Below are 27,915 nucleotides of genomic sequence, written 5' to 3' on the forward strand. Positions count from 1 at the left end.
GAGATGTTGGCCAATATTAGGTAAAATTTTTGTTTTATCACTGATTTCTGAAATTCACTGACTATATAAATTCTATAGATGTTCTGTCAATTTAGCTGTATTGTATACTCTAAATTATTTAGATTGATTTTTGTAGGATCAAACACTGATGTTCAGTCCAGAGAAATACTCAGTCAAATGCTGTCTAGTATTTTATCTAAACTTGGACACTAGGTTACAAAATACAAAAATGATCACCATACGGTATTGAGAGTATACAGATAAAAATCTGTCCACACTTAAAGATTATGATCAATTATTCCAGTATAAATTCTACAGGCCAAACCTATGTCAAGTGGTAAATTTTGTTATGCTTCAGAATCATCAGTCTTTAGATGTACAATAACTGTTTTCAAGGTATTTGTAAGATAATCCTTTTTGAGTTAATCCTTGATTTACATACTCAGCACTGGAATAAAAATGTTTAAAAACATAGTTAATCTTTGTCTACATATTAACAAGCTTCTGAGCCTTTTTTGCCTCTGGAATAAAAAGTAGCTTATTTTAAAAACAGCTTTGAATTTATAAATACATCAGCTTGGTTCAGTTCAGATCTATACTGGACACTTCCTGAGTTTCAGTAGTTTGAAACAGATATTCAACCATTATTTCCAACTACCCTTAAAGATAAGTACATTTGACAGGTAGAAGACTAATATTTACTTCTTGTAAATAAAATGGAAGGTATTGTCAGCATCTTTCCCATCTGCCTCTACTTTACTACTATCTGTATCCAACAGATAAAAGAAAGAAGATAATAATAATAATAATAGTAGTAGTAACAACAGCAACAACAACAACCACCACCACCACCTCATGAGGTTTAACAAGGCCAAGTGCAAGGTTCTGCACCTGGGTCAGGGCAAACCCTAATATCAATACAGACTGGGGGATGAAGGGATTGAGAGCCGCCCTGCAGAGAACTTGGGGATACTGGTGGATGAAAAATTGGACATGAGCCAGCAATGTGTGCTTGCAGCCCAGAAAGCCAATCATATCCTGGGCTGCATAAAAAGAATCATGGCCAGCAGGTCGAGGGAGGTAATTCTCCCCCTCTATTCCACTATCCTGAGACCCCATCTGGAGTACTGTATCCCAGATGGTCCAGAGGTGGGCCACAAAAATGATCAGAAAGCAGGAACACCTCTCCTACAAAAAAAGACTGAGAAAGTTGGGGTTGTTCAGCCTGGAGAAGAGAAGGCTCTGGGGAGACCTTATTGTGGCCTTTCAATACTTAAAGGAGGCTTATAAGAAGATGGAGAAAGACTTTATACCAGGGCCTGTAGTGACAGGACAAGGGGCAACAGTTTCAAACTGAAAGAAGGTAGATCTATACTGGATATAAAAAGAATTTTTTTACGATGAGGGTGGTGAAACACTGGCACAGGTTGCCCAGAGAGGTGGTGGATGCCCCATCCCTGGAAACATTCAAGGTCAGATCAGATGGGGCTCTGAGCAACCTGATCTAGTGAAAGATGTCCCTGCCCATGGCAGGGGTTTGGACTAGATGATCTTTAAAGGTCCCTTCCAACCCAAACCATTCTATGATTCTATTCTAAAGGAGATCTTCAAAAGGTAGATAAATTAATCTGCTAACAGCATAAAAATGTTAGAAAATCAAAGAAAGTTCAAGGTAATACAGGTGTCTTTTTTTTAAGATATCATGAACAGTAAAAATGTAGGTCAAATACAGATGCATATGGTGACTACAAATACTGGAGAGGAGACAACACAGAAATATTGCATAATTCATTTTCCCATATTTAAGCAGAAAAATAGAGGAGAAAGACGAGGCCTGTTTCAGGTCCAGCTTCCCTTGTCAAAGAGCTCTCAGGCTTGATTACCTCCACTTGGGTGACCAAGACCATCAAGGACCATAGCCACCAGTGGTGACTATGTGGCTTCAGCTTCATGGTACTGTATACTCACAGCTAATTTATAACACAGGTTTTAAAGAATACGTGCACTGAATTTGCAGTGTTAATGATTAATAATGATAAAAAAATAACCATTAGCAATGTGTGCTGTTAATGAGCATTCATGTAGTGCAGTTTTGTTTTACTGTTTAAAACTGGCCTCATTTATCAATCTTCCAAACACTACAATCAAAATCTCTAATTTTCTGATTGTATATGTATACTTATATGCAACAGTTTCACCTGAGCTCTTGCAAGGAAGGTTTGCAGGCCTAAAGGTATATTTAACTCTAGTCAGTAAGATATAATGGAAGGTGTCACATTGAAATATACTACTGTCCCACATACAGACTTCATAGCTAATTACATACACATAACATTGTACTTCCCACCTCAAATGCATTTAATTTCCTTTTTCACTTCTTATGTTTCGATATTCAAGATAATTCCTTAGACCTTACTTTTAATGTAGTTACTGGGAAAAAAAAGTTGTCTTTTCAAATTAGTTACTTTCCTACCTGATTAAGTTTCTTCCATAGGTTGAGAACAGGGGAAAGTTCAGTAGACCATATTTCTCTGTCAAATTTGCAGCCAGCAGTTACTGACCTGCTCAGGATCCGAAGCTGTGAAATGACCTGAGTGATGAGAATACAAATGCAAATCTTGAAGAAGAATAAACAAACTTCTTTTGGTACAAAAATGCGATACAATAGCAAATACTATCTGATTTATCTATGGACTATACTTTTCTGCATACTTAATTACTAATCATGATCTATTCAAAACACAAACAATAGCCATATCCAAATATACAACATACTTGAGCCTCATTCATATTAAGCCCAAAACAAACAAAAAAAATCCATATTTTTCTTATCACAGTCATTGTCTTTGTTCAACTATAATTTAAAAACTAATGAGGTGTATAATTAATTAAAAAGCCTCTTTTCCACAAAATCTGCAGACAAAACTCAAGCTCTGCCTTTAAGTAGGCTCCATCTGTAATTAAAAAAAAACCAAAGAATGTGTTACTAAATACATATAGTACCTATCAGGCATCAAAACTCCAAGACAATTATAATCAATTCATTCTGATCTCCCATGGATCTCTTACGTACTTAGATATTCATGCTACCTCAAATTATTTAAATGCATTGTTGTGGTTTAACCCCAGCGAACAACTAAGCACCACACAGCCGCTCGCTCACTTGCCCTACAATGGGATGGGGGAGAGAATCGGAGGGGTAAAAGGGAGAAAACTCGTGGGTTGAGATCAAGACAGTTTAATAGGGAAAGCAAAAGCTGCACACGCAAGCAAAGCAAAACAAGGAATTCATTCCCTACTTCCCATTGGCAGGCAGGTGTTCAGCCATCTCCAGGAAAGCAGGTCTCCATCACGCGTAACGGTTACTTGGGTAGACAAATGCCATCACTCTGAATGTCCCCCCTTCCTTCTTCTTCGCCCAGCTTTATATGCTGAGCATGACGTCATATGGTGTGGGATATCCCTTTGGTCAGTTGGGGCCAGCTGTCCCAGCTGTGTCCCCTCCCAACTTCTTGTGCACCCTCAGCCTGCTCGCTGGTGGGGTGGTGTGGGGAGCAGAAAAGGCCTTGACACTGTGTAAGCACTGCTCAGCAGTAACTAAAACATCCCTGTGTTATCACCACTGTTTTCATCACAGATCCAAAACATAACTCCATACTAGCTACGATGAAGAAAATTAAATCTACCCCAGCCAAAACCAGCACATGCATATTTATTAGTTTAAAGAAAGAAAGCAAACAATTAAAAGAATAACTGCAAAACTTTCAGAAAGAAGGGGAGCTCCCAGTTCATCAGGTCCAACTGCCTTTCATTGTTAGCAACCCTGGTAACGCCACACATAAACTGATCAAATATATATACACATTTATAAAGAAAGAATACTGAAATTAACCTTCTTCAGTGATATTGCAGTCTGTCCCTTAAACTGCATATAAACCCCCTGGTATTTGTACATATTTTAGCTAAATTTTAGTTATTTCTCACAGTGCGTTTTTTGCAAGACATGTTAGAGAACAACTTACTAATTCTCTTCTCTTTTGCCTGACTTCAAAGAATTAAACTTGATAATAAAAAATTTATTAATCGTTCAGAAGGACTGGACTATTTAATTGTGAGACAGAATGAGGCAAGAAGTCAAGTTGCTTCTGCTGGGTTTTGACTTATTTTCTATTCTTGAAAGATGTGCAATGATGTAGTGTTTTGTTTTCCATTTTCTTTTGCTGAAGCAAACAGCAGCTTCTTATTTATCAGCTTTGATAGGGACTATGAAGCACTACAAGATCACAGTACACTGAACCATTATTTTAACTTTTATAATATTTACTATAATTTTATTCTTATGTTAAATGTCTTATAAGACATAAACCAAAAGACAAATGTATATAAAGTATAAATATATAAAATTTATCTCTATAACATATAAACCTATATTTAGAAAAACAAGTTTAAAAATACTTTTAATTAAGCTAAAATAGTATTCTTTTTCACTAAAAGCTCACTTTTTAATATGTTAATTCTGAAAAAAAATCTTTTTTAGTTCTCTGAAAAATAACAATATAATCTGTTGTCCTAGAGAATTATGTATACTCTGTGATTCCAGATCTCAGAAATGATGAAAATAGGATTTTTATTTCTCTGTTATATTTAAGGAATTAAAGTGAAATTAATTCCACATCCTAAAAAACACTATTAGTTGATAAAAGTCATAGTCTATTATAATACAGTACTTTAGTCATGATCCTGCAACTTGGTTTGCTGAGAGGAACTACATGCATATCTAATGAATATCTGGAGGAAGCATCTTACTGTACTAAAACCTTACTTTTGTCTAGTCTGAAGTAAACTGCCAGAAAGGAAGGCAAGGAGAGGTTGCAGTCAAGGCAATGGAGTAGCTGGAGTAAACAGAGCTTTGCCTAGGAACAGGTTACAAGCCAGCTGAGAGCTTACAGGCAGAGACCAGAGGACAGACCAACATGGTTGGTGCTTTAGTAGGTGTGTGCTACAGACTCCTTGATTGAGAAAATACATGAAGTCTTCTTCTAACAGCTTGAAGGAGCCCAACAATCACAGGCCTTCATACCCATGGGAGACTTCAACCAACCCAGTATCTGCTGTGAGGGCAATATGACAGGGTTCAAGGAATACGTGAGGTTTCAGGAATTTGTTGAAGACAATTTCTTTATACAGGCAATCAATTAGCCAACCAGGGGAGATGCTCTATTGAATCTGTTGCTAATAAACAATGAAGAACTGGTAGAAGATGTGAAGGTCAAGCGCAGCCTTGGCTGCACCAACCATGAAATTGTGAGCTTAAAATCCTGAGAGAAGAGAGCAAAGCAAGTAGTAGAATTACAACCCTGGACCTCAGGAGAGCAAATTGTTGCTTAGTCAGGGATCTTCTTGGCAGGATCTAATGGGCAACTGCACTGGAGGGCAAAGGAGGCCAGGAGAGTTGGCTCATCTCAAGAACAAATTCCTCAAAGCACAAGAACAGTCTTTTCTGATAAGCATGACAAGCAAGCCAAAGAACAAGCATGGCAGAAGATCAATCTGGATGAAGAGAAAGCTCCTAGTGATCTGTCCTGGTTTCGGCTGGAATAGAGTTAATTTTCTTCCTAGTAGCTGGTACAGTGCTGTGTTTTGGATTTAGTACAAGAATAATGTTGATAACACACTGATGTTTTAGTTGTTGCTAAGTAGTGCTTACACTAGTCAAGGACTTTTCAGCTTCTCATGCCCTGCCAGTGAGAAGCTGGGAGGGGGCACAGCCAGGACAGCTGACCCAAACTGGCCAAAGGGATAATCCATACCATATGACGTCATGCTCAGTATATAAACTCGGGGGAGTTGGCCGGGGGAGGGGTGACCGCTGCTCGGGGACTGGCTGGGCATCGGTCGGCAGGTGGTGAGCAATGGCATTGTGCATCACTTATTTTGCATATTCTTTTATCATTATTATTATTATTTTTCCCTTCCTTTTCTGTCCTATTAAACTGTCTTTATCTCAACCCACAAATTTTACTTTTTTTTTTTTTCTGATTCTCTCCCCCATCACACTGGGGAGGGGAGAGTGAGCAAACGGCTGTGTGGTGTTTAGCTGCCTGCCGGGTTAAAACACAACATGATCTCAAATACAAAAAGGTATTCCATAGAAGATGGGAGCAGGGATGGACTACCCAGGAGGAATATAAAGACATTGCTCAATTGTTTTAGGATGGAGTGAGGAAAGCCAAATCTCAGCTGGGTTTGAAACTAACAATGGATGTGAAGGCCTACAAGAAGGGCTTCTGCAAGTATTCTGGCAGCTGAAGGGAGGAAAAGAAAATATGAGCCACTACTCAGTAGAGCTTGTTATGAAAAATACCATTTCATCCTCTCATTCTCATAACTTAATTTTAAACTTTCATAATTCTTTGTGTGCTCCAGCTATTGTGTATAGCAGAAAAGATTCTTGTTTAATTTAGCAAAAAATTATTTTCTCTGATTAATGTTTTGATCATAGTATCTTTATCATTCCTGTTATTCTTCCTCCTTTTCATTCTGCACTCATGCAAATGTTCTGACAAGCAATACAGATAATAAACACACATTTGTGCCTTCCAGATATCATTCTTTTAGCTACAGTTCCAGCTCTTATAATTTGTTTTTGGATAGTTGCCTGACATAATTTGCAAAGAAATAAAACGTTTATATCAAATATACTTTACTGGTAATTCAGTATGCAGTACTTCATATAAACTCGTATATTTACACTATAAAGCTGCAGGAAATTTATATGATTGCTTTGTGAATATGGGGGATTGAAAATATTACATATTTTATTCTTTTTTTTAAGTGACTTCATAGGTATAAACACTTAGCTCCATATAGCTGAAGTGAATTTGAGAAGTAGCAACTGCAAGATCAATTAAGTATTTTCTAACTCCAGTGTATAGGGCTAGCTGTCTATTTTTAATTATCTAATTATAGAATTTGTTTATGTAATTTAAATAGGAAATACACTATCTATCCATTATTTCAATCTTTGTTCTTCAGTGCAACTACATCTGTTTCTGCTTTGTATATTTTACCAAAATATTGGGATGTGTTTATCAAAAGTTAAGTCCTTACATGAAATACATTGAATCAAAAGAAATCAAGTTTTAATTCTCAGTGTTCTAGAGTACTGTATCATACTATGATCTTTATCAAATGTTCATGGAAATTCTTTAACTCTTTCCAGTTCATCCCATTTCTTTTCTCATGTATAATAGGTATGACGGTAGAGTAACTTACTACTAAAGTTTCCATGACAGCACACTGTTTTCAATTGACTGTAATTTTAAAAAAATTAATGGGTTGGGCTGAAACTTTGTGTACTGGTGGCTCTTTCAGCCTGAATACTATTTGAAAATTTTAGCCTAGAACACCATTCACTTTCAAGCAACAGAGGAAAATACATTTTAGTTATGTCAGAATACTCAGGTTGACCTCATCTTTGAACTGCTTCAGCATCCCAAACTTTTGCTAAGGGACTGCAAATTTGATGGACATTTTTTTGTGTGCCACATTTTACATCCATGAAACCTGTCCAAGTTTAGTAAAGAATTAGACATTGTAAAATAATAACTCATATTACTGCTTAAGTATGAGGACAAGTTTAATTTTAGAACTTGAATGGTATTTTATTCTCACAAATCACAGTGAAGTTTCTTACAGTGCTGACCAGTCTATGCTACTTCAAATCAGCTGAAGCCTGAGAAAAGGTTTACTCAGTACTCTCAAATCAGTCTCTTTCTGAATGTTATGCAAATGAAAAAGGAAATTGATTTTTTTACAGGATCATAGAATAATGAAGGTTGGAAAGGACCTCAGGAGGTCTCTAGTCTAACCTCCTGATTGAAGGAGGGTGAGGGCTAAGATCAGACCAGGTTGCTCAGGGCTTTATCTGGCCTGGTCTTGAAAAATCCCAGCTACAGAGACTGCACAACCTCTCTGGATAACCTGTTCCACTGCTTTACTGTCCTAATGATGAAAAAGTTTCCCCTAATATCCAGTCTGGACCTTTCTTGTTTCAGCTTATGTCCTGTAAAAACAAGAGAGTCAAATGCACCAACTGGGACAAAGAATGTGTTAATATTGGGAATGACCTGAATAAAACCAGGAGTGGGATGTATTTCTCTGTTAGAATTACCAGGGGTATCACAAAAATCTCCTAGGTCATGTGGTATGTTTGCAGTCACTCCACGGAACTGTTTTCACTTCCAGGCAAGAGAAACAAGTTTGGAGTTGGAAGGGAAACTGGATTTAAAAAGAAAGAGGAGTAGCAGGAATACATTCCTGGGGGCCATATGAAAGACAAAAATGGATCTCTAAAGGTGGCAGGACAGGAATGAGAACACAGACTGGATGAATACCTAGAAGGAGACCTTAATCAGCTGACAAAGGCAATATGATTAGGAATGTGTATTTAAGGAGACAAAATAACTTTTGGGTTGAGACAGGGCATTGTACATAGTCACTTAAATCAAATTTAAAACAGACAAGCACAAATCCACCCAACCTATCTTTAGGCACTTACTTAAAGCTTACTTAAAACTTACTTAAATTAAAAAGATTACCACCTTAGCCTCCCTACATAATCAACAGACAGATCTTAAGTGGGCTAAATTGCCACTCGGAAGTCCCTCCTATTGAGCACATAGGAAAACTAAGTTCCTTACATAGGTACCTCAGATAGATGGGTCTATGTTGTGGAAATTAGAATGAGGATTTTCATTTCCTGGAACCTAACTTAAAAAGTCAAGAAGAATTCAGCTACTCTCACTACACTATATATATCTTACCATCAGGTCAACTTATAATCAACTTCAGATACTTATTCTAGGATGAGAGTAATAATGCCTTAAACACAATACTTCTATGACCACAAAGAGAGACTAAAAGCGACTAGCACAGATGCAGACATCTAGGTCTGTTGAATCATATCTTTTGCACTCTAGTTTGGAAAGGTACCAAGCAGTTATGTATGTACTTATAACACTAAGGAAACTGAAAATCTAATCATAGCTGTATTAAACGGGGTACTCAAAATAAGAGTACTTTTAAAATACCTAACTTTTGAATGCTCACCTTTGTTACCTCAACATAGTCTTTTAATATATTATACACTAAAAGCTCTTATACGTTGTGCTATTCCAGTCCAAATACACATCTAAATATTTTGAAAAAATGATAAGTGAAAAAATCTACCATAAAGCAAGAAAACAGTACCATCACTGAAAATATGAGAAGGATAGAAAGAAAGGTAATCAAAATATAAAAGTAATCACCAATAATGGTCTGTTTAAAGAGTGGTGAGAAGATTATTCAGAACTTGTAGAATTCAGTCTTTGTAGAAGCTGCCTATTTTAAGCAAGGTAAACTAATCAAAACAGTATTTATATAAAAAATTCGAGAGTAATTTATTTGTGAACAGTGCATCTAATAATTATGAACAGCATACACAAACTGCTACTGAATATTTTTTCCATTCCTAGTGGAAAATTCATACTGTTTTTTTTGCATTGTCAGCACAGAAAAATATGTTGCATATATTAATAAAGGTGGCGTAGTCGTAATGTCAATATTTATTTACCTAGTTATTAAACTAATTGTGCAGCTCAGCTTTTTCATCTATTGCATACTTAATGGGTTTCTGTGGATATATGCTGTTATGATATTGATGAACATATTACAGTAAAAAACCCACAAATTTAGAGAAAATAAGAGAGATAATGAACAGAATGGAAAGCAATAAAGATAATGAATGAGCCAATGTGGCTTCATATGGAACTACCAGAAAGTCATGTTAGACCTGAAAATTAATATAAAAATTAATGGAAAAATAAAAATGAGCAAATGTCAAGATTTTAACTCTTCTTTCCCTGGAACTTTGATAAAAACAGATTTCTAGGAACACAAAATCTATTTCTGTTCTTTACTCATGCACAAGATGAGGAAAAAGTCTTGCCTTCAGTAATTCACAGCTATTGCAAAAACTGCTACTTCACAAATACAATATATAACAAACACAGGCTTATATCTAAGTCTTGTATTTATTTCATAAGCAATCTATCCTACAAATTTTACAACAAAATCAAATTTTACACACTGTATTACAATTTGAAAAAGAGGAAAGCAATAAAGCCAAAAATATATCGTGAAATTCTGTCACTGAATTAAAAAAAAAAAATCTAGGATCTATCATTTCTGAACTGAATATGTTTACTATTCAAAGAATAGTAATCAAGAATACAAAACAGAAAAGAGTTGCTAGTCAGATAACTGCTATTTTTTTCAAGACTGGAACAGATAAAAGGATTTTTATTTTTGTACAAAAAGCTAACAAACTCCTCTCAGTAAATCTACAGACAATGTCAAAGCAGATACTCTACTGCCATCTACCAGTTTTAAAAGGATTTAGTCTTAGCACAGAACCCAATTCTGTTTCATTTCTCTGAATGAAACAATATATCCCTTTACACAGCTGTTCAAGGAGACATTTCTGTTTTTATAAGGCTTTACAGCTCAAACTAAAATATGAAGTTATAAAATAGTCACTTTGGTAAATATTGGGAAAGTAGTAAATCAGTGCAATGCAACTGTCTTCATTGTGTCAAGAGAGGGAACGGGTTTCAGTTTGATATGCCTTTTGACAGAACTACATGCTTCCATACTGTTCCTCGTAGTTTGGCTGCAGCAGTCCACATTGCTGTGAAAGTAGCCTAAGACCAAGCTGCCAATGAAACCTCTCTGACTTTCAGTCTCCCTGTGTCCCTTACCCTCTCTGCAAGAATAGGGTCCATGGAGGTTGTTAGGATGAGGGTACTTTAATGACACTCATAACCAAATCATTCATACTTCATGTGGATGAGTAAGAACCAGTGTAGGTCTATGCTTGCTCTTTTGTTGTTCCCTCAAGGTCACCTCAAAACTGCTCATTCAATAAGTAGGACTGGACTCATTACAGAGATACATGCTTTCTTAATCAAAATACAAAGCAAACGAGGGAAGACATTGACACCGCCATCTTCTCTTATACAGAAGAGGATCATATACTTTTGATGCCAGGAAGATCCTCTGTAGAGCAGGGGTTCGGTGGAGGAGGAAGGAAAACCAGCAGGATGCTGCAGATGGACAGCACAAGCCCACTACTGACACAGCCAGTATTCCAGCTGCACCTTCTCCCAAAACATAACTAAGGGCTTTATTTTGTAGAGGTCCCCAGGACACATACTACCTGGAGAACAGGATGCTAAAAGGAAGGCCAGAAAAGGTGGTTGACCTTAGCTAATTACACACCCTGACAAAAATTTAAGAAAACTGGAAAATTGTAGCCTAGAAACAGAAAATATGCAGAGCACTAATATATTCTCATACACATAGCACCAATCCCATGGCAGTTAATAAGGCTACTTGAAGTACTGCATTGATTCACTGCAATGGTAAAGGGCTGTGTTTTTCATTAGGGCATGGTACTGTGGCTTCCACTCCATTATGTGGCACAGCACATTTCTTTTATGTGGCACCATGGGTATATACAAAATACTCCCCGTATTTTAATAATTCTTGTTAAGTACTCAAATTGCTCAATTGCAGGGTAATAATAAATACAGTTTGGCATTACTCATCAATTTGTGCTAGAGCCTATTAGTCATGTATTTGTGATGTGGGATGCATTTAATAATGTCAGCAATTATATGCTCTGCACAGCTGATACAAGGGTTATATAAATGCTAAATTATTTTAAGAAAATAGATTTATGTTCATCCTGACATCTATAGCAATAACATAACAAGTTCAAGAATTATTTCAATTGCATGCTTTTCTATAATTATACCCATATTACTCTATGTGGCATGATTAGAATTATGGTGTAGATATAAAGTAGACAGTAGATATAAAATGAGGTACAGTGCTCAGAGTCCCATTAAGGGGCTAGATTTTGAAAGAGAAAATTTAGTCTGTTGATGAACACACAAGAAGCTACAGTTATCGTTATATTACAATTGCACCTTGAAAAATAACCCACTATTCTATATACAGTAGAAACACTGCAGTCAGATGTATGACTGTAATATTGGGTGGATATACTCACCCTAACTTTACTTTAGCTGACTTGGGTAATAACAGCAGTGGAGACTTGGTGTACAATCTCAAGCATAATCCAGCAATCTAAGAGTTCCAGGTGTCCTTGTACACCTTCCCCTACACATGCTGTCTCTGTTGCTGTTGTTAACAAGTTAAAAAACAGCATTGGAACTGTACTACAATCATACATCTGACTACAGTTTTAGGAAGACAGAGAGAAGTTTTAATCTAAGTAAACAAGATATGCAAGGAATGGTGGGAAGAGGTAGAGAATCAGCCAGTGACTTGCTGAAAATAAGAGCAGGTCAGCAACAAAGTTGAAAAAAAGAACCCAAGGATAAAATGCTGTTACTGAAGTCAATGAAATCATTGCAATTATATTTAATGAGGCAAGGTTCACTTCATGTTTCCTGACCCTGGTTTATACCTTGCTTGCCTTACTAGATTGCCCTACACTGTTTTCCATTATTACTTTACAATTCATTTTAACTCAGCAAGTATTCATCACAAAATAAGAAAAATAGCTATAAAAAAAGATAATTGGGTTTTTCTACAAAATTTCTACGTTTCAAGCACAGACAGAACAGCAACAGTAATTATTTTAAATGAGTACTATATTTAGCAGCTATCCTAAGGTATGATGAGCTAGTCCTTTTGACATCTAATGGATTTCATTAAAGAAATTGTTTCTCTTTAAGCAATCACTTCTATAAAAAGAATGCATTCACTGTGAGGTTTCTGTGCTAGTATAATTTATGTGGAGTATACAGTTAGGCAACATGCTTTTTGCCTGATTTTGTCAACCTGACTTTGTTCAGATATCGTAATTTACTTAAGTAAATTACTTAAGTCATCCAAATGTAATGTGTGAATACTATTTCTGTACGTTAAGTTTCTGCTAGAACAAAGTCTTAAGTTTTCAAATGAGTCAGCTGCCATTCATGACAAGTATGAAATTTCATGGTATGAATACATGAAAATAAGTATGAAATACAGACACAGGTCATTTCTACACACTTTTAAATACTCTCTATAACAATGTGCATTCTAGTCCTGTACACATCCAAACTGGTATTTATAGCAGTGATCTGCAAGATGAGATTTTTACTGAGTATGAGAAATAAAACACACAAGCTTTATAATATATCAAAGAAATGCATCAACACATTTTTCATGGGAATTCTATCTTAAAAGCTTGAATAAATTTCATGAGAGACCTGCTAGCTTATAAAATTTTAACTCGAATTAAGAGTTACCTTTCAGTCACAGAAGCCCTTTTAATACCATTATTTGTAACTGTATATCTTTATATTTCAAAATGTATGTGAAAAAGCTGTAGTATTAATGATGACATTACTGAAGGAAATTTCTAAAGTGCTGGATAATAGTCAACATCGCAAATGTGGGCAGGAATTATTATTTATATTTTTATATATATATATATTGAGGATAGGCAGGAGGTAAACTGCAGAGTTAAGATTTTGGACTTTAGGAAAGCAGACACTGGTTTATTCAGGGAACTGTTAGCAGAATCCCATGAGAAGTGGGCATAAGGGAGAGGGGAAATTGGAGACAGTATAGTGGACAGCGCATTACTTTCAGCTGATTAAAAAGGGGAATAAAGGAGTATTTTTGAGTGAGCTTCAGAACAAATCACCTCATTGTGCAGAAGGACCAGGATTTTCAGCAGAATGACTGTTTCGGTAAGCAGGGAGTGTCTCAATGGGTTGGAAGACAAAAAAAAAGGAACACATAAGCAGCAAAATCAAGGACAGAGAAAGAAAGAAGATAAAAGCACTGCTTGGGCACTTCCGGATGAAATTAGAAAAGCTAAAGCCCAGCTGGAGATAAGACTAGCAAGGAACATTGAGGGTAAGATGGGTTTCAACACATATGCAAAAGTTCAAAGAAAACATGGGGCATTTGACGAATGCAAGAGAACATAAGTGAGGGATGGTACATAAACGCCTGAAGTATTCAATGGCCTCTGTGCATGGTTTAGGAAGGAAAGGAGTGGCTAATAATGGGACAGAAACAGTCTACTTAGAGAACATGAACATACTCATACATGAACATGAAGTTAAATCCAGTTGGCAGCCGGTCACAAGTGGTGTTTTCCGGGGCTCAGTGTTGGGGCCAGTTCTGTTCAATATCTTTATCAATGATCTGGATGAGGGGATCAAGTGCACCCTCAGTAAGTTTGCAGACGACACCAAGTTGGGTGGGAGTGTTGATCTGCTCGAGGGTAGGAAGGCTCTGCAGAGGGACCTGGACAGGCTGGATCAATGGGCCAAGGCCAACTGTATGCAGTTCAACAAGGCCAAGTGCTGGGTCCTGCACTTCGGCCACAACAACCCCATGCAGTGCTACAGGCTTGGGGAAGAATGGCTGGAAAGCTGCCTGTCGGAAAAGGACCTGGGGGTGCTGGTCGACAGCCGGCTGAACATGAGCCGGCAGCGTGCCCAGGCGGCCAAGAAGGCCAATGGCATCCTGGCCTGTATCAGAAATAGTGTGGCCAGCAGGAGTAGGGAAGCGATCGTGCCCCTGTACTCGGCACTAGTGAGGCCACACCTCGACTACTGTGTTCAGTTTTGGGCCCCTCACGACAAGAAGGACATTGAGGTGCTGGAGCATGTCCAAAGAAGGGCACCGAAGCTGGTGAAGGGTCTAGAGCACAAGTCCTATGAGAAGCGGCTGAGGGAACTGGGGTTATTTATTCTGCAGAAAAGGAGGCTCAGGGGGGACCTTATCACTCTCTACAGCTACCTGAAAGGAAGTTGTAGCGAGGTGGGTGTCGGTCTCTTCTCCCAAGTAACAAGTGATAGGACAAGAGGAAACGGCCTCAAGTTGTGCCAGGGGAGGTTTAGATTGGATATTTGGAAACATTTCTTCACCGAAAAGGTTATCAAGCACTGGAACAAGCTGCCCAGGGAAGTGGTTGAGAAATCCCTGGAGGTATTTAAAAGACCTGTAAACATGGTACTTAGGAACATGGTTTAGTGGGACTTGGCAGTGTTTAGCTTTACAGTTGGACTCAATGATCTTAACGGTCTTTTCCAACCTAAATGATTCCATGATTCTACTCAAATCAATGAAATACATGTAAGATTCACCCATGGCTGTTGGCCAATGTGATGGCAAGGCTGCTCTGTACTGCATATGAAAAATCATGGCAATCAGAGAAAATTCTTACTGCTGGTACAGGTAACATTATGCCTGCCTTAAGAAATGGATGGAGGATTCATGGAATGACTATTCCACCTGATTCCACCTCTCTGTCCCTGGAGACATCATGGAACACATCAACATGGAATCCACTTCCAAACACTAGAGGAAAAAGAAGGCAATCGGAAACAGTCAACATGGCTTTACCAAGAGCAAACAATGCTTGACCAACCTGATTGCCTTCTGTGATGAAATGGCTATGTGAATGAGGGAAGAGCGGGGGATACTGCTAATAAGGCTTTTGACATCATCTTCAATCACATTCCTATTCTGGAAGCTGAGGAAGTATGGAATTGAAGCACGATCTCGAAGAATGGGCTAGATGAAAAACTGGCTGTATTGCTCAAGTCAAATGGTAGTGATCAAGGGCTGGACGTCTGGCTGGCAGCTAGTGAGAAGAGAAGGAAACCAGGGTTTGATACTGGGGCCCATACCATTCAATTTCTCCGTGAACAACTTGGATGATGGTACACAGTGCACACAGACAAAGACAGACAGTGTTGGCAACAGCTCCACTTAGAGAAGGAGGTTGGACTACATAAACTCCAGAGGTCCCTTCTAACCAGCATTTCTATAATTATGTGATCTAAGAAAACTTTCTAACTAGGATTCCAATCCTTTCATGCCACCTTATATTGGTGTGCATGGCTTTCCTTCTGTTTCTCATGCATTAATTTTAACTTAAGATAGCATTTACATTTTTAACTTCATTTAAAAAAAAAAAAAAAAGTCTTAATCTCAAACTGCATTCTTGAAAAGTTCCTGTCAGTGGGCAAGTAACAGGTCAGTCTCACAAGCACACTCCCTTCTATGAATGTGAATGATGGCCTTGCCTAAGGATGCATAATTAATTGTGGGAACCATTCACTTGCTTTAGCAGTTGAATAAAATAAAACTGATAACAAACAAATGAAATTTGAAATGTGTTGGTCTTTCACTGCCCTGGAAAACAAAACAAACAAAAAAATCTGTTTACTAATTAATAAAATCTCCTTTTCATTTCTTAGCATTTCTAAGAAAATTATCAACATCTTTGAGATAAGCACTATAACCTGCATGCTTTAAGAATTTTGAATTTTCACTTCTTTCTCCTGAACTCTTCAATTTTATATTGAATACTTAGATATGAAATGAAAGTGTGATAACTATATCTGGATTGTTACAACACTCAGTGCAGAAATGGGAGAAACAACTATGTTTCAATTCCTGTCCCAACGAATATCTAATTTTTCAAATAGTCCAGCTTTCAGTAGAAGACAGACCCTCCCATTTCTGCATAACCAACAACCTGGTAGTTATGGCAGTTTTCTTTCATCTCTTAAATCATCATTAAAATGTTCATTACACAATTTTTAGAAATGCTGTTGACATTATTACAGTGCTGGATCCAAAGTTCAATTGAAAGAAAAAGGTACTTCCAAAAGGTGATTCACCCCTTTATTGTAGATGCCTATCTAAAAATGGCACAAATTACTCCCTGTAGCTGCTTGTCTTTCTTTAGTGACAAAAAAATGGATAACTAGTTAAGATGAGGTGGCTAATATTCATATGATTCAAGTTAGATGAGATGAATTACACTGGGGCTTCTTTTTTTTAGCTTCAGTTGGCTTTGGATTGGGCTTATCATATTTTTCTATCACAGTAACTAGAAATTTAAAAGAAAAACAAACTCACATGAAATTATTCCACTATCGATCAGGGGAATTTGAAGTGGCTTGAATCAATAAATAGATCACAAGTCTTTTCTAGTAGGATTTTAACAAAATATCCTCTCAGACTTGAACTACAAATCTGACAGAACCTCTCTGTGTATTTCAAAGATACACTTTTATTCCACAAAATCTACATTTAAAATAACATTGACTTGTGGGAAATGTATTAAAGAATAACATCTAAATAAAATATTTGGTATTAATACAGGAGGTATTTTAAGAAATACTAAAACACTAACTGAAGATAATATCAGTGAAAGAAACAGGACTTCACAGGTCTACATAATTCACTCTATGGCAGGTAGAAATGTGTTATTCTTTGGAGATGGACTGTAACATACAGGAAGCCTAGATAACCATCAGATTAGGCACCTAACTCTGAGAAAAATAAAGCTTTGTTAGATGAAAATCATCCGTAGTATAGAAAATATTTTTTCTCTTATGTTAGTTTATCTGCCATCCTGTAATGACTACCCAAAAGAATATGTCCATACTGGTAAATAAAAGGGGAAGTTTGTGACTTCGAGCAAGAAGGAAAAGGCTCTTTCTCCACCTGCAGAAGTGCAATTGCAGAATGAGTAGAAACAGGTGAGGAGGAAAAAGTTCTATTGGGGAGGCATGTGGGCTACCTGAGCCTGACTCATGGATCAGAACCACTGCCGTTCAGAGGAAGTGGCAGGTGACCATGGACATGGGGGCCCAGCTGGTGTTCTCCCCCATTCTGCTAGTGAAGGGAATGGGACAGGAATGGATGCATGTGACCATGCAACCAGGTCACAATATTTGGTTGCAGAGCTGGGATTATGCAGACATGACTTTGGCTTTTATGGCTATGACACCTTGTTTGAGAGGGATTGACAGCTAGGGGCAGACAATTCGTATAACAAAGTGTAACAAGAGTATCTGCCAACAGGCTTGCTACTAGCAAGCAGAGCTTTAAACTAGGTTTGTCAGGCAGTTATGACCGAAGTCCAAAGAGAAATGGAGGGGCAGAAGGTCGGAAGAAAGCACCTAGAGTATAACATAATGGGAAAGGCATTCCTTTAAATATGTCAAACAGCAAGTCAGTTCTCTTGTTAACAATACAAAGAAGCACATTAAAGTTACAGGAATTGTTCAACTCTATGGTGCCTTCATGAATACCAGATGGATTCCGCGAAGACGTTTGAGATTGGTTAGATGGGACAGAAAAGCAGAATCAATTATTATCAAAAGAGCTGAGATAAATATCTAGGATTAAAAGAAAAAGGAGTATCTCAGGGAACCATCCTTCTGCAATTACTTTCAGATAATAAAAATAATGGAGTTGCTAACTGGGAGAAGTGAGAGTGATTCCCGTCACTCACTCAGAGACAAAACAGGCAAAGACAAGCATGCAGCTGGGTTTGAGAGAAATGTATTTGGGAAAATTAAATTATCTTGTATCCTCTACCCTGCCACAGAAAATACTAGTCAGATTTGGATTATATTTGAGACTAAAATTTGTCTGAAACAGGTTCTTAAAGCAAGTAATTTTCTTGCAAAATCTGAACCATCAGAACTGCAGAGTATCACTGGCCTGGTTCAAAAGCAAATAAAATGATGAAGGTCAAAATATAGGAGGAGAAATACTCTCAGCAACTTCAGCTGAAGTGAATTGGAACCCATTTATTTGAAGTTATAAATATTCACAGCTCAACATTTTTAATTGGTATACAAAATCTACAATTAAATAATTTTATAGTATTTCATTGAAAAATTGGTAAGAAGCTACAGTCTGCAGACTCTTCAACAATCTGAAGCTCAGAGGATTATTTTACATTTGTGATGCCCTTAAGCACTTTGAAGATGTGGTGGGTTGACCTTGGCTGGCCACCAGGTGCCCACCAAGCTGCTCTATCACTCCCCTCCTCAGCAGGACGGCAGGGGAGAAAATATAACAAAAGGCTCGTGGGTCGAAATAAGGACAGGGAGAGATCACTCAGCAATTACTGTCATGGGCAAAACAGACTCAACTTGGGGAAATTAATTTAATTTACTACTACTACTACAAATCAGAGTAGGATAATGAGAAATAAAAACAAATCTTAAAACACCTTCCCCCATCTCTCTCTTCTTCCCGGGCTCAACTTCATTCTCAACTTCTCTACCTCCTCCCCCCGAGCAGTGCAGGGGGATGGAGAATGGGGGTTGTGGTCAGTTCATTACATGTGTCTCTGCCACTCCTTCCTCCTCACTCTCTTCCCCTGCTCCAGTGTGGGGTCCCACTCACGTGAAACAGTCCTCCACGAACTTTAAAAAGTAAGTTTCAATCATGTATGCACAATCACCCCCAAGAGGTCCTAAAAAGTGAACTGCAAGTCCACAGGCTTGCCTTCCACTTGCCATTCCTGGGATGGTGGACACAGAAGAATCAAGATGCTGTATTAGTATACAGAGATACTGTAACCATCCTTTATCCTTGCATGATATGTGTGAGAAAGTGTACTCATTTTGTCCATGAAAATATCGAAAACAACCTGTTTTTCAACCTTACTGATACATACCTGTCTCATACAATAGTCTCTGTGAAGCATTATGAATCTGTACGTGTAAAAGAATGCTGAATTCCTGATGCAAGATATTATTAAAATTATTATACACAGTATTCTATATGGAAATTAGCATTAAGCAAACTAAATGTTAGCCATATTGATTATCATTGGCAGTCATATTTGAAGAGTTTTGGATAATTTGCCAGTTACTGAATGGCTTTTTTTGCAAAATGCTTTACAATATTATTGGAGAAAGTTTAGATTAATCAGTCGACTGATCATACATAGCTACTAGTTACAGGCTGTAGTCACTTGCAGGCTTACCCATTTGACAGGATTTGATGGGGTCACACAACACTAGCAGAAGCCTTTAAATGCTACGCTCTCTAAGAAGTGCCTGCAATGACTAAGTCTGCTGTGCAAAGAAAGGAGGGAGACAAAACAACAGCTCTGCATTTTCATTTCATCTTCTTAGGGTGGTTACTAGGAATAAGTCATATTAGTTGCACGTATGCTAAATCCTGCACAGAACAAGATAGCTCTTACTGCTTTTCCAAGGTGTAAAAATACATATGCAGGCCTGTCCGTTTCAGTCTGTAAAAATTCTATTTATCACACATGATAAGTGTTAGTTTAATTAAGACACTTTGTGTATGGGTCTTATATATATCTTTATATATTAAAAAATATAATAAAGGATAAAATTGGTTCATAGGAATTCATAAAAGAACAGAAATATGGTCCCAAGAATAAGAGACAAGTACACCAGAGCCAAAAGCCCACTTTGCAAAAAGGTGACTGGAGAGAGATCTAAATTACAGACCTTTCTCATCCACAGGAAACCTAAAGCAAACCTCCACATATTCTGACTGCTGTAATCATTGGTTATAGGTTAGACTGGGAGATTAAACCACCTGAATACAGGCCAATATGTAGGCAAAAACACAGTGTTTATCAGATCAGAAGAAAGGAGTATGACTGCAACCGAGTGGTGAGGACTCTTGCTGAGCGTGAGGGAACTTGAGTTGCAGCTGTACAGAAAATCTCTACCTGGTGTAAAACAGACAGGACAAGCTATGCTGACTCCTGCAGCTGCACTGTCAGCTGAGTTCTCTTCTATTTTAACTGCACTGTTCTGCAGAGAGAACATAGCAAGAGATGTGAGATTATTCATGACCATATTCAACCTAAGGGATGTTGTGTCAAGGGCTTGTTGTAACAGTAGGTAAGGCAGAACTGAAGAGCCACAGTGAACTCTAGAAATCCAGCCTCTCAAAATTTACCTAGCTCTACCTACATAAAGCAACTAAGGACAAAATCCAGAAAAAAATCTAAGTCATGTTGCTGAAAAGATCATGTCTATTTAAGTCAAAGATTTTCTTAAAAACAAAATGGCTCTTACCAGTACGCATGCAGTATTAAGACTCTCTGAATTACACTACAGAACATCGTAAGACACAATTTCTAACAATTCAATTAGTAATTACCAATATTAAAATTATACAGCTAGCAATATTCAGCTCTTAAATTAGAAATTAAGTTCTCTTCTGGAAAAAAGAAAAGCTGTAAACATAATATTTGCAAGGTTACTGAAAAAAGTCCATTTCTTTTTAGTGCTGTTTTAGGTTTACCCAAACATTAGCAATGCAGTAGGTTACAGAAGAGATCTCTGCATCACTGCAAAATGCTGCACTGTGCTGCAGCAAATTTCTGCTACAGCAAAGTGTGTTGCTGCAGCAATACAAACTATCATTCCTATACATGAAAAATAAATAATATTCTTAGAAAGTCTATATAAAATCTACATTTCTATTATCTAAGTATTCCATCTTGTGTAGTGAAACAGTGTCATAAAATGATATCAGATTTCTTGTAATAGAATTACATTAGTTTAACTTCATGGTTAATAGAATAGACCATAATGTTACCTGTTTTAATACTTATTTAAAAAGATTTTGAACTGATAAAAGATTGCTAATTACAATTTACTTAAAATCAATGTATATCTGAATGATTATTTTAAATCTCTGAGCCTAAACATATGACTAAAGTCAAAATTGCTGTCAGTTGGTTTAAACAAGTAACTTTGAAGTATGTATGTTTCAAAAAAACCTACTTCCCCTAATCCTGAGTTCAGTGGTGTGGATGATACAATTCTGTGCATCTCGGCATAAGGAAGAAGATGTTAGTAAAAATACAGACTGAGAAATGATAACGGCTAGTAGATGAGAAACTATATGGGATAGTAGACACAAATTATAAGAGAATATACCATATACTTTGCACAGAATCAGTGAAGTAGTGGACACGGTATTAAATTTCACCTTTCTGGTGCTAGAGACATGGCAACTGAGCTGGTAGCAACTTATTTCTTGCTACCTTATTCATTCAGCTTTTCTCTGCTTTAGCTTGGTAATGGATTTATGAGAAACACTTCTGTTAGAAGGCAATCATTCAATTTCAGATTGTGAACCACCTATGGATCTAAGACAGCTGCCAATCTGTCAGAAATGGAATGGGAGTAGGATTCATAGTTAGTTAGAAGCACAATTTAAGAAAAATCTCCTATTTCTGTTACTTAAATTGCATAAGACTTAAAGAAGTACCACAAACTATTATTGGAAGGATGAGGAAATCTCTCATATGACAAAGAAGCATCTCACAGAATTGTAGCTACAGCAGTCTCATATTTTCAAGATTATAATCCATAGTTTATAGATTATAATCAATGCTATGACAGACCAGTTCAGTAGAGTGCGAGTCTGCATGTAAATGCATTCACGACCTATTTCCCTTCACACAGGAACTCTGAATCTATTCTGATTTCGTGGAGGTTAACTAAGGACTTACTTTCAAATACTAGCATTTTTAACAACCGCAGCTTTTAACAAGTTATATAAGCATAGCTGAAATAAATAAAATAATCAGCAGTCTACAGTGTTTCTGACAGAAACAAAAGCGTTTAAAGTTGCTGTTTATGTAAAAGATTTTAAGACAAAAACAAACAGAGCTACACTGAGCCGGTGCATTTTTTGGCTTTGTAATAGAGGAGTTCTTGAGCTCAGCGTATTATGCACCCTTATCCTATTGATTTGTCTTTATATAGTGTTATAGTTTCATATGCTAATAATAAAACAAATAACTTGACAATACAGCTATGGATTTAAGTGAACAGATATATTTAAACAAATTTACCAGTACTATATTTGACATTCAACAAATGCAATACTCAAAGACATTTTTTTTTTTTTAAACAGATCAAAGGTCTTATACCAATAAGAAATTTCTGCATGGAGCCTTTTTAGGTGAGTGTGAGCAAACAATTAGATACTTCTTTAAAAAATGTAATTCTAAGTCTTGAAATTATAGGCAATTCCAATTATAGGGAACTTCCAACTGATTTTGCCAAGAAAGGTTGGACCAGATGATCCTTGAGGTCCCTTCCATCCTGGTATTCTATGATTCTATGATTTAACCTGTGTTTTTTCCCTATAACTTGTCATTATATAAGATAGTATGCTAGGACTGTGCAGAAAATTAAAGCAAACCTTGATATACAGACCAATTCGCTTCACAACTCTGACATAAGACTCTCAGTTCAATCAACTTTCGTGTTATCTGACACAATTAACTTACCAGTCAAATAAACTATGCCAATCACTAGTTAAATATTTGTACTGTTTAACTGTGCTTATACAGTAATCATGTGCTCTCATCCAGACTTAAGTACAAAGCAATGAAAAAAAAAAAAAGAATAAAGAATTTAAGCTTTGCCTCAAAGTCCTAAACTTGCTCCATATTTGACCTAAAAGGTATTAGAATGCCCAGCAAACCTGAATAAACAAAAGGTGGACCTTCACCTGCCTATAAGCATTACCAAATTTCAACTCAGGCTGAGGTACAGCCCCTTCTTAGTTGAACTCCTACCTAGACTCTAGGCCTTAGTGGCTCAATTCAGTTGTTACACATAATGCCATTTGAGACTTTGTATGTTATCCAAGAAAATGTTATGGATAGGCAGATATGATACAGGACCTCCAGATCCATGCCCTACTGGGTCAGGGTACACAAGCAGTGGGAATCAGTTGCTTAACACTGGCTTCTAGTGCCATTTTGCCCCTGACTTCCAGTTGCTGGCCCAACAAGAAAATGTATTCACTTGGATCCTGTGTCATATTTGGCAGCTCCTAGTAGATGTCTTAAATACAATAGGGCATCTCCAGATGATACTAATTTTTAGGCAACTGAATTGACACCTAAGGGAAGTGATAAAATATTAGCAATGAAAAGCTTTGTCCATCAAACCAAACAACGTATTGATGATGAAGACATCCAGAGTTCAAATCACCCCATCTTTTCCCTTCTTAGACTGACAAAATAGAAGTTATGAGGAGATCAAGAGAGACACTCAGTATTTTCTGGCTCCACAAAGGGTGAGAAGAACAGCTGCCCCAGCTGTGCCATTAATAGTACCCAGCATAATGGGTGACCCAGGTCACTCACCCAAGCTGAGGCTTCTACATACAACTCTAAAACAAATAGGTGAAAAATCTTTGATCATTGCCTATTATTCCAGCACTAAGATAACTGCATTCTCACATGTTAAACATATATTCAAATCTGGACTAGACTGCAATTAAATCATAGCTGAGAACTCTTCACTATGATATAGCCATCTGCCATATCTGACAATAATGCAATAATGGAAACATTTAAAATTAGTGATTTTTTAAACTAAGAACTACAAAAACCCTGAAACTTACTTTTCATTATGTTGAGAATTTCATTATGACATGCCTAAGTAGTTGTATGCTGTTCTCCAGTAAGAATAACTTTTTTTTTCAAAATTTCACATTTCTAATAGTAAAGATAGAATTCTGACTACTGGGAGAATTCTTCAGAATTTCTTTTTCAGAAAAAGCATAAAATGTTACCCATATTCTATCTGTCAAACTATTGTATTAGAATTTGGTGACCAAAACTAAAACCTTAACTTGCAGTGAACAGCAGCTCTAAGAACTATCCCATTGACAGGAGTTAGATTAACAGTATAAATAGAACTAGTGAAACTACTTACATAATGGATACTCTTCAACATAAACTGAATTATATTATTGTAAACTTTCTCAATAATTCTTTGTTTATTTAAGTCCTAAGCGAATATCTTTGTAACTAAAGATAATTGTTATATTAAAATATTCTACAGATAAAAGTCAACATATTCCAAAAATCCCTCCATTTACTCTGACTTTCTTACGGAAAATCATATTTATGAACCGGTGATTGGGTTCTCTAGCTTATACTGGATGCAGAAAAGATTCAGAGGTCAATGAAATATGTAACTTTACCTGGGAACTGATCATACGTTGTGATGAACGAGCAATATTAGCAGGCAGGCCAAAAAAGTCAGGTTTGTCATCTTCTGGAAGGCTTTCAATAATACTACAATAATCCTGCATTAGAAGAAAAGAATAAACATAACTGAGGGAACTTTTTGTTCAGCTCATGAAATTAACAGTGTATGCTGAAAAGAGTTTCAATAAGTGCACTGCATAACACAAAGATTAAAATAAGTATGTAACATATGACGTATCTTGGTAATCTTATTTATAAATGTCTTAATTTTATTTATAAAAAACTATCATCTTTTATATAGTGTTTCCACTCTAAAAGAGCAAAAAGCAACTCTGATTACAGTGATACTATCAATTGAAAAGAAAAATATGCTAAGACTGTCTCTGTAAAGTAGTTACAATACTTCTGTTGAAAACTTAAAAGTTAGATTAATGACTATAAAAAAGAAAAAAGATTTCAGCATTTGGAATTTGAATAATAGAGTATAATATGTATTTATAAAATGAAGAGCACTCACTTCTATTTTAATCTATGAAGATATTATCATTCAAAGAAAGTGAAATTGTTTAGGTAAAAATAGGTTTGCATGATCATTGGAGATGCAGAATAGCATCAATAGTGGTTACAGTCTAACAGTCACTAGTGATGCTGCTCTTGTACAAAACAGAAAGAGGCCTTGCAGACTAAGGTAGACTAATGGTGCTGGATGTCTCTTTTATTGTGGCTTTAAAGCCAAAAATATTTACTATTTGAAAGTCTGGCTGCACCTTATTACGTTATATCATGTGTATTTTGTCCTCTGCTTGCAGGAGCATGTCCTAGGTGTACACGATTTACTTTGACACGGAATCTCACTTCAGAGATAACAACAGTAGCAGACCTCTACACCAAACACTGAAGGAACACTATTTAGTAAAAGATATTGTTCCAATTAACTTAAGTAATCAAACTTAGCTTTATTAATAGTGTTCTACTAATCAAAACTACTTGCAGAAAAATATTTAAGACATAAAAGTATAAACTCTCACATAAATAATCATATAAGAAATTCAGAGATACTAAATTCAGCGCAGGCGAGAAGAAAGGTTCATCTATTTCACCATATTATCTACAAGAATAGAGATCAGCCTGGTTTGTTTATTCCTTCCCTCTTTGTGGTATTAACTCAGCACATCTATAGAAAATAACCATCATATTTAAAGTAAAAAAAAAACCAAATCCCAAACCTAAACAGTCAGAATCCAGGCAGAGAATGCCAAACAACAGCAATTTATTTTAACTGGCATAATTCCATTTACATCAACTTATATTAGAGGTCTAGTATGGAGTCCTACATTAAAATGCAAATGAATCTTAACAATAGTAACAACAACAATAGTACGTGAAAGGATAGGGAGAGATCAGTTCTTTAGACTCTGCTGAATTCCCTCTTGTTTACACTAAAGGAATACTAAAAGAGAATCAGAATCCATATTTATCTCCAAATAAAATGTCATATACCCTCCATGGCATGTTAGCAGATTATGTCAGAATGTTGATATATTTTGTAAATAAGGAGATATATTTAGATTTTCCTATTTCATCCAGAAGTTATAGGAATGTTTAACAGTCTGTACAAAAGTGCTATTATGTTAATATACTAAGTTATATAAAAAGTCAATGATATCTTTCTTTGTCCTAAATTGACCCAATTTCTTTTACTCAGTTCTTCATAGCTATGCTGCTCTGCACCATAGTCCAATGAGATATAAAAAAGGAGACTGACCGAACAGACTAGCGGAATAGTTCTGACAACTTAAGAATTAGTGCTCCACACAAAAGAAGTCTTAAATAAATGGAGGTATCCTTTGGATTGTAACTCTGGTTTTCTTTGTGGAATTATTTCCAAAAATAATTCTTGAAAATAACTTTGTTTCTATATTAGATGATAGAAGATGTATACCTACCAAAATACTGCAGGAATTCGGTAAAGAGATTGAATACGGGAAACTAGTCATCTTCTTGCCTCTAGCATTTAAATCGCCAATGACTTGTGGATTGAAAAGCTGCTCCAAGTAGGACCGAAGAACCCTCATATCGAAGTAATTATCTACACGGCCTCCATAAATTGCATTTTCAAACAAGCCATGCACAAATTCCCACTGAAAATCTTTGGAACCTATAAATTAATTAATATTAGTTTTGTATCAATGGATAGCATTGCATTATAAGCATTTCTTCTTGTCATTGCAGTTCTTCAGTGAAATAAAAAAATACAAACACATCATATGTTGTTTTTCTTCTATATTACCGAATAATAAAAGTTGCAGAAACTTCAATGAGTTTGTAAATATTTGTCATTGATAAAACAAACACTTACTGTGTTTCAAAATGAGTTATTAGAAATATTACTTAAGTCTTGAAGTGTTTTTTATTGTAGATAAACTGATTGGTTATATGCATGTCAGAAATTATGCTATTAAAATATTAATTATGTGCTCCTTTGTGATAAATCAAAAGAATTTCCCTTGTTCAAAATTTTGTACACTATTTTGTATCACAGTACCATCTGATCTCATAAAATAAACTGATTGATTGAACCAAAACCAGATCATGCTCAAAGTAGATAACATTACTGGAAATGTCATCTTTCAAACACAAAGAGGTCCAGGATAGGTACTTTGTAAATCATTATAAATCACGTAACATAGCACATAAAACTAAGCATGTTACTATTAGTTTCCTGGCCAGACTGATGTTGCAATTAGATTACTCTGGCTTAAGTATATCCCACAAGCTCAAAATAACTTATTTTCCCTCCCTTCTATCACAGCTGTCCAAAACACCTACATGGGACAACGATCTACTTACACCCTATAGCTTTCATGTGCAGGTAAGAGCTTGATCAGAAAGGTACTTCTTAAAGTCACTTGAAAAAAGGAATCAGCAATTACTTTAAGGGGGGTTTTATTGGTGGTAACTGTTGTTTCCAAATACTTCAATCATTCCTTAGTTAGAAA

At 36.4% G+C, this 27,915-nt stretch overlaps 1 protein-coding gene across 4 annotated transcripts in view; it reads right to left on the bottom strand.

Moving 5' to 3' along the window:
- Positions 1-27,915, bottom strand: part of DYNC2H1 (dynein cytoplasmic 2 heavy chain 1) — a 190,083-nt gene that overhangs the window by 44,098 nt on the left and 118,070 nt on the right. For all 4 annotated transcript variants that reach the window (XM_076328219.1, XM_076328218.1, XM_076328216.1 and 1 more), the window contains 3 exons: positions 26,863-27,074; positions 24,910-25,014; positions 2,474-2,590 (listed from right to left, as the gene is read on the bottom strand). In XM_076328219.1, coding sequence (XP_076184334.1) covers positions 2,474-2,590; positions 24,910-25,014; positions 26,863-27,074 — 434 coding nt within the window. The remainder of the gene's footprint in view (positions 1-2,473; positions 2,591-24,909; positions 25,015-26,862; positions 27,075-27,915) is intronic.

The sequence above is a fragment of the Aptenodytes patagonicus genome, chromosome 1 (assembly GCF_965638725.1).
Source record: "Aptenodytes patagonicus chromosome 1, bAptPat1.pri.cur, whole genome shotgun sequence".
NCBI lineage: Eukaryota > Metazoa > Chordata > Aves > Sphenisciformes > Spheniscidae > Aptenodytes > Aptenodytes patagonicus.